At 33.6% G+C, this 8,992-nt stretch overlaps 1 protein-coding gene across 1 annotated transcript in view; it reads right to left on the bottom strand.

Moving 5' to 3' along the window:
• DIAPH2 (diaphanous related formin 2) overlaps positions 1–8,992 on the bottom strand; it is a 295,986-nt gene that overhangs the window by 45,272 nt on the left and 241,722 nt on the right. Inside the window, exon 9 of the mRNA XM_029930066.1 lies at positions 703–813. Coding sequence (XP_029785926.1) covers positions 703–813 — 111 coding nt within the window. The remainder of the gene's footprint in view (positions 1–702; positions 814–8,992) is intronic.

Genomic DNA, 8,992 nt, shown 5'->3' with positions numbered 1-8,992 from the left:
GTTGTATTTGTGTTTATAAGTGTCCTTTATTTCAAGCCTGAAAAGTTATTTCAAAATGTTAATTAGAACATATATTCCCATTCAATTCAAGAAATTATTTTTTAAGAAAAGTTCCCAGAGCATTGTAACAAGAATATCATTCTTAAGTAATGTGTCTAGAAATATACTAATCCAAATTCTATACATACTTATGCTGAATATAAATGAAATCAATCTAAGTTCAAAGAGGAAAGCAAGAACTTTTAAATGAAAATCCAAGGGTTGAAGGGAAAGGGAGAGAGGGGAAAAGAGGTGGTGGTAATGGAGGAGGGCACTTATGGGGAAGAGCACTGGGTATTATATGGAAACCAATTTGACAATAAACTATTTAAAGAAAGAAAAGAAAATTGAGGCTGCAGAAAAAGAAAAAGCAGTAGTCTTTTATGTTCTCAATATTCAAATTCCAAGAAAAGAAATTTCCTTTTGACTTTGAGAAAACAAAACAAGGGGAAAAAAAAAAAAACACCCACATCATTCTAGATACATTAGCTGAATTCTGAATCATTACTGTAATATAGAAAAGCTTACAAAATGTCTAATGCTTTATAAAAGAAAACAGAACAAAGCATATTTATTTACTCTGCTTCAAATACTTTTGTCCAACAAGAGAAAAACATTAAAGTTCATCAGCATAATAAATGTGTACAGGTACATGCAACTTACTGGTAACATTGTTTTTAAGCCTGAACGCAGGAATTCATTCCTTAAATGTATTCTAAAATCAAGCTCATAAGGCGACGTGACAAGGGCATTTATAAACTGCATGCAGGCCACCTGTAATTAGAAAGCAATTATTTAAAATTTTTTTAAATTAAGGAAATATTTACTTACTTCATTCAGATCATTATTTTTCCATTAGCTAAAGGCATGCATAATATACTATAAGAAGAAATGTATTTTTACATAAATATAATGATGATTTCATATAAACAACAAAATTAACAATTAAATTTCCCATGTCCAGAATAATTCTAAAGAAAATATGGATGGCCAAGTATTGCTATGTTTTGCCATACAATATGAAGGAATATTGAATTCTCTCTAAGAAACTCAAAGTTCCAAAAATCTGCATATAGAGCCCTTTAAAAAGATCATGAAGTGTATCTTTCATATTCAGCTGTCTTCAGAGTGCACTTGGCCTCAATTGTATATGATCATACATATTTTTCTAAAATATATCTAATAAATTATACTGATATTAAATAAGGAACAGCGATAAGTTGGAGATATTATTATATTGATTTATACTCTCTCCATCCTATTGCTGGGCATACACTTGCAAAAAATACAGAGTTTAAAAATACATGATTAGGATGAATTAATTTACTGTGTATAAAAATGAATGCAAGTGAATTAAGTTCACCTAGAATTCACTGTGACATCACTGCTACTGTGTGTTGCATGACAAATACAAGGGTTTGTTTTTAAGTGAAGTTGATTCCTTAATTACATTAACACTGTTTAAAAAAGGTTGGTTTTTTCTTACCTCCTAATATTAAGGTTCCCTATTATAAAGAGGACTTGCTTTCTGGTAATTGCAAGCTATAAGGGAATCAGCAGAGTGCTATTTGCCAGGTGATCCATGGATTATTCCTGAACTGTATTTTTGGAAAATGCTGCTCAAGTTTTTGGCAACTAGCTAACAGATTAAGTGAGGAGCTACACATTTAAATTGATTATTCTTTTCTTTAAGTTTATTTATTTTGAGGGAGAGAGAGAAGTAGAGAGAGAGCAAGTGGGGGAAAGGCAGAGAGACGGGGAGAAAGAGAATTGCAAGGAGGTTCTGTGCTGACAGAGACTCGACCAGGGATTCGAACTCAGGAACCATTAGATCATGACTTGAGCCAAAATCTAGAGTCACATGCTTAACCAACTAAGCCACGCAGGTGCCCCTAAATTAATTGTTTTTAAAGTATGCAGTGAGTGTATTGTACAGTGTTGAAAGAGTTGAATGCAAAAGAACTCCTGGAAAACACCAGATTTGGTAAAGATGTCAAGTGTATATAGGAGGCACAAATAATAGTATGAGAAAAACCCATCAGCAAAAAAAATATTTCAAATGAATTTTGACTTGACATATCCAGACTTATCACTATTTTTTATATATTTTTTAAATGCTTGTTTATTTTGGGAGAGAGAGTGAGCGGGGAGGGGCAGAGAGAGAGGGAGAAAGAGGATCTGAGCAGGCTCTATGCTGGCAGCAGAGAACCCGATGTGGGCTCAAACTCAGGAATTATGATAGCATGACCTGAGTCAAAGTCAAACACTTAACCCACTGAGCCAGCCACCCAGGCACGCCCAGACCTATCATTTTAATAGTTATTTTTCAAATAGAAAGAGAATGTTAAAAGGTTTAAAAGTACAGGCCGCCTGGGTGGCTCAGTCGGTTAAGCATTCAACTTCAGCTCAGGTCATGATCTCATGGTTCCTGGGTTTGAGCCACACGTTGGGCTCTGTGCTCATAGCTCAGAGCCTGGAGCCTGTTTCCAGTTCTATGTCTCTCTCTCTTCCCCTCCCCTCCTCATGCTCTGTTTCTCTCTGTCTCTCAAAAAATACATAAAAGCTAAACAATATTAAAGTACAATGTCTTTAAAAATTTCTCTATTAAAAACACAGTTTTCCTTTTATTTTTATATCTGTAACTTAGGTATTTAAGTTGTTTTAAGGGAGATTAGTCCATCCTGTTCACATCCATGTTCAAAAATTTAAAAAAGTTGCATGCTTTAAAGGGGATGACTAAATTTGTTTCTAACATTACTAAATATCTAAATGACAACTGAACAATGAAGTCCAACTCCTATGAATGCTCACAATATTAAACACTTAGATAACTGATTAAGATTACTTGCTTTATCATAAAAGACATTTCAAATAAGTTATTATGATATTTATGCTTTATGGATTATTTAACCTTCTTATTTACAATAAAAATATGTAAGCCCTTCTATAGTTTCCATTGGATAGGAGAGAAGTTTGCATGCTGAACATATTAATAACTATAATATCACTGTATTTGCTTGAATGATCCTTGTTATGTTACAACTATGACATGACCAAACAAGCCAAAGTATACGCCCAATTCAAAATTAATAGAGAGAAAAGTTGCCATCTTCTAGGATTGTTTTTGCCAGAAGAAATTTTATTTTAATTACTTGTATTAATACCCTACAAGAGAATATTTCTGTAAGAAACAAGTTAATGAGTCCTAAATTGTACTTTTATACAAATAAAAGTTGAAAGTAAAAGCCAATAAAATTAATGAATGCATCAACATCAAAATAACTTAACACTTAGTAAGATAAATACTCTCATGCTATTAAATACTTTATATGTGATGTATAAATATATAACTGAAAGCTATAAAGAAGTTGCATTTAGGAGCACCTGGGTGGCTCAGTCAGTTAAGCAGCTGACTTTGGCTCAGGTCATGAGCTCAAGATTTGTGGATTCGAGCCCCATGACAGGCTCTGTGTTAACAGCTTAGGCCTGCAGCCTGCTTTGGATTCTGTGTCTCCCTCTTTCTGCCCCTCCCCTTCTCGTGCTCTGTCTCTCTTTCCCTCTTTCTCTCTCTCAAAAACACATAAACATTTTAAAATATTTTTTAAAAAGAAGTTGCATTCATTGACTAAAAATTAATTAGAAGACAAACAAAAAGAATATACTTTGAAGTCAGCAATTTAAACAGGTAATAGCACTGGTCTATCAATGTACTATTTATTGTTTATCAAATTCTAATAGACATCTAGTTAAGTACAAGTAACATAAGCAGAATAGTCATACCATCATGTCATTTTCCAACATATTCTGTTACAGTGATACTTTTATAAAAATATTTATATTGTATGAATGTGAAGAACAAAAAATCTCTTTAAAATGCCTTTATGCTCCTACATAATTACCACCTTTTTAAGAGGACATAACAAAATTAATCCAAAACCAAACTAATTATCATTATTTATAAACACAAAATTAAATTTTAAAAATAGAAGTAGTTTCAATGCCAGAATATATTATTACTTCATTATAAACATGATATAGCCATTATGTAGATTCTGAATAAATAAACACAGAACCCCCAAACTACTACCATTAGTATTATTCTTCAAAAAAATAAATTTGAAAGCACATTTTATTTATTTTTTAATGCTTATTCTTGAGACTGAATGAGAGAGAGAGAGAGAGAGAGGGAGAGAGAGAGAGAGAGGGAGAGAGAGCGCGAGCTAGCGAGTGTAGGAGAGGGGCAGACAGAGAGAGAGACACACACACAGAATCTGAAGCAGACTCCAGGCTCTGAACTGTTACCACAGAGCTCAATGCTTGGTTCAAACTCACAAACTGTAATATCATGACCTGAGCCAAAGTTGGATGCTTAACCAACTGAACCACATAGGGGCCCCTGTTCCTAGTATTATTAATTACCAAACAATATTAGACACTTTATATAATTCACCGTCTAATCACATCCTCCTAAAAATCACTCAAGATAAGTGTTACTATTATTCTTAATTCACAGATGATGAAGCTTAGGCTCAAAGCAGGTTAACTTATACAAGGTCAGACAGCAAGGAGAAAACTCATGATTCTAAACCATACTATTTTATTCCAAATACAGAATAATTTCCAGCACATTCCAAATGTCTCATCAACTCCATCCATAGATTCACACAACAAAAGATTTGATGGATGGGTAATATAATAAAATTTAACTCTTGTATCATGTTGATTATACTGGAAACATCTAGCTTTGAAACTATTAATTAGAAGGCATACAATTATTTTAATAATATATTACCTAGTATATAAAGCAGTATCATATAAGTTAATTATACCTCAATTAAGAAAACAAAACAATGTGGTTATCAAAATGCATAATGGATTGCAAACAAAAATAAGAGGTAAGATAGAAAACAGTTCCCGGAATGTGTTACATTCAACTGTATATGTGTATATGTATATATGTGTATATATATACTGAAGTGAAGTTTGGGTAGCATCCCATTATCCACAATAATAATCTCCACTCTCCTTTATTTCCTGCCACCCCACTCCCTAGTCAGCATACATTTGCATACACACACACACACACACACACACACACACACACACACACACTATACTAGGTTGTTCAATATGGAACCACAGGTCACATTTTAAATTTAGTTTAATTACAATTAAATAACATTAAAAATTTATTTGCTCAGTCTCACCAGCAATAGTTCAAGTGTTCAACAGCCACATATGTCTATTGGCTACCATACTGGACAGCATGAATGTAGGACAATGCAGAAAGTTTGCTTGGATAGCATTCCACTAGAGATTTTAAAGAACAAGTCTTCTGTCCTAATATCTACAACCTAAGCTCCAAAGAAACATAAAGCTCATTCCCAAATAATGATAATTTCAAAATTGGTTGAACTTCCAAGTGTATAAATCTTTAAGATCATGATTGAACTGTATTGTCTGCTTATAAGGCAAAAATCAATCTGCTTTAAAAAAATATATCCAAACCCAGAGATAGAAAATAAAGAATCATGGGATTTTAAAGCAGATAGACTGCTTAAAAATGCCAAGTACTCTGGTCCAATGTTCTCCTTTAAAGGTAAAGAAACTGAAAACCTAGAAAGATTAGATGATTCACCCAAGATCTTGCAGCTAATAATAAGCCATGAAGATTGGACAAGAACCCATGTCTCATGATTTTGTTTTCGATTCTTTCTACAACACACAATGTACAAATCTGGCATTGCTGAACAGCATTTTCCCTTGTACCATAAAGAAAGCAAGTACTCTTGAGTTGAATATTACAAAGTCTATTTTCCGGATCCTTTCTGTTGCTTAGTTCCTTTATAATAAGTCTACACTTCAAAATGGTCTGCTGTATCTCTTAAATATAGCTTCCAAGAGAATAAAATTTAAATGTCAAAGTAAATCAGCAAATTTTCCCATTATTAATAAATTTGGTAGGACAGGACCAAAATTCTGATTCTTTTTTTAAATATTTTTATGTTTATTTATTATTGACACAACAAGAAACAGAGCATGAATGGGGGAGGCACAGAGAGAGTGGAAAACACAGAATCCGAAGCAGGCTCCAGGCTCTGAGCTGTCAGCACAGAGCCCGAGGCGGGGTTCAAACCCACAAACTGTGAGATCATGACCTGAGCTGAAGCCAGACGCTTAACTGACTGAGCCACCCAGGCATCCCCAAAATTCTGATTCTTAACCACTAAAATCGGTCAATTTGTTTATTTGCATTTCAGGGACCTCCTTTTCTACATAATAAATATGCTGCTGAATAAATGCATAAATATATATAGATAAAAACCACCAACTCTGTACATGTGATAAAACATTCCATAATTTATACTATGCATAATTATATACTAAACTGAATTACTATCAGTTTTTCCATCACATTAGGATCATTCCTTTCTGATAGTAGTATATTCTCTTTCTGCAATAATAATCTACATCCTTTTGTCTGAGGATGGTATTGTCCTCATCCTGTGGCATGGGGTGTGATACAGAATGTGAAATATCACAAAAGAGATTATAAATTTTGTAAAGGCATGAAGCTCTGCATTCACTTAGGATTTTCTGTGTAACATATAATTGCCCTCAATAAAATGATTAAAATATAATGGATGAATGGTAATGAAATATCTCAAATGTTAATGGCATGAGACATAGCATTACAAAAAACTTATATTCCATTTCTTACCAAAATGGTAGAGAGGGGAATTACTTTAACATGAAATATTCTCACAAAATTATTGGACAAATGTTACAAACGTTTATTATTTTAACATACAAGCTCTGAAAACTGTAGAAGCATCTATCTATCCGATCATAATTCAAACATTTATGGAGTATACTAATTGCCAACTTTAAGGCATTCTCAGATTATCCATATTGTCACTAGCTGTGACAAAGTGTGCTTTTAAAATCTTATTGACATTGTCATACACTTGACCTTATTAAGTACTTTGTTGACATTAACAAGGTCTTTCTTTATCTTAGCCCAATAGGAGTTAGGAAAAAAGATGGTTTAAGTCAAATACCAACAAAGAAAGATACAAATGTTCAGAGCAAGTTAATTAAATTAGGAAATGGAGAAGGATTCCAGGTAGGAGGAAGCCTCGTACAAAGGTATGGAGGTAGAAGGGAAAAAACAGCATGAAATATTCAGGAATCTGAGCACAGTATAGCTGGACCAAAAAGTATAAGTAGAAGAGCAGTGAAATGTGAGGCTACTGAGAAAACAACAATCAGATGATGAAGTATTTTGTGTGGACTAAGACTACATTTTAATCCCAGAGGCTATGGGAAGACCTTGTTGGATTTTGAGCACTGATTTGACAAGAACTGCATTTCAAAAGTAAAACTCTGTGGAACATGATTTAAAGCAGGTTAAAGTGAAAGGTAGAAGATATTTAGGAGTCCAGAAAAATGTAAAGTTGTGAGATGTGACAATTCACTGAAATAAATGGCAGCAGTGGGGGACAGGGAGGAATACCATACTAATGATGGAAAGAACAACATTAAGTAGAGGAGGTAGGATTTCGTGACTGAAGGAATGGTGCATGGAGGAAGAATAGATTCAAAGAGGACTATAACATTTCTGGTTTGTGCTACCCGGTAGATAATGCTAAGGTAACCAGGACTGAGAATACAGAAGAATGGCAGGTTAAAATTGGAGAGGCGATTAGAACAGGAAGGAGAAGGCTGAAGAAAAGGAAGATAAGTAGCATTAAGGACAATAATGAATTTGAAATTGAACCAAAAGGCAGCTTACCATATGGGATCTGAGTCAGTAGGATTTGAAAAAGAAGAGTTCAGAGAAATCAATCACATAGAAGTACTAGATGGAAATCATAAAGATGGATGAGGCTGTCCAAGGACAATGTACAGAATGAGCAAAGCAATGAAATAAACCAAAGGACCAAAGAAATGAGGAGTAAGCTCTTAGGAAGCAGTATATTTAAGGGCCAAGCATACAGTCTAGAAGATTTAAAGTGTAAAAGAGACAAAGTGTAAGAGACAAAACAAGGAGAGCTTAGTATCACTGAAGTTGTGAGAGGAGAGAACTTTCATAGGAATGATCAATAATTTCAAGTGGTGAAGAAGCAATATGAGAACTTAAAATGTGTCTTCTTTTTTTATAATGGAGGTCACTAGTAACCCTCCATTACAAAAAAAAGAGATAGATTTGACAATTACTCATCTTTGAAACAGATACAAAAGGAAAGCTATCCTTCTTTAGGTCAGAAGACACTTTTACAAAAACCTGACAAATGACTACACTGCATAAATGTATCTATACAACCCCCATTATACTAATTCTACTCTATAAATGGTAGTAATATAAAACTGTAAACAAATAGAATAAGTTTCCTAAGTGCTATCAGGTGTTCATTCAACACCTAATATTTAATATATTCATTTACTTTTTCACAAATTTTCTTATTCATAAGCTATAGCAACTTGTTTTATTATACATTTACCTGTATTGACAAATGATAAATGATTTATCCAAGGCTACATCCTCATATATGATGGCATGAGTGCACTAATAGCTAATTTACAAGTACGTATAGAGTAAAATCGGAAAAATTGAGAACCGATATGGAAAAAAAAGCCACAAAGAATCAGTCCATATAACTGAGGGTTTGTCTATGTAAGCATGAACATCCATTTTTGCACAGAACTTTATCTGAAGTGAATTAGCTAATTCCTATATTCTTAAGCAAATATATAATTATTTTCTTGCTTCCTCAGGGCTATGATGGAATATGTAAGTAATGAGCTATGATTTAACACAGAGATACCTACAGGAGATACAGAGGTGTGTAGGGCAACTTGCTTAGTTTTGATAAGAGGAGGAACTGTGTAGCTGTTAAGAGAAGGTACTCTGGAGTCAGGCTCCCTAGTGTCTAATCTGTGCTTTGTTCCT

The sequence above is a fragment of the Suricata suricatta genome, chromosome X (assembly GCF_006229205.1).
Source record: "Suricata suricatta isolate VVHF042 chromosome X, meerkat_22Aug2017_6uvM2_HiC, whole genome shotgun sequence".
Classification (NCBI taxonomy): domain Eukaryota; kingdom Metazoa; phylum Chordata; class Mammalia; order Carnivora; family Herpestidae; genus Suricata; species Suricata suricatta.
The sequence above is the reverse complement of the archived record's forward strand: the minus strand, read 5'-3'. Positions and strand labels throughout refer to the sequence as shown.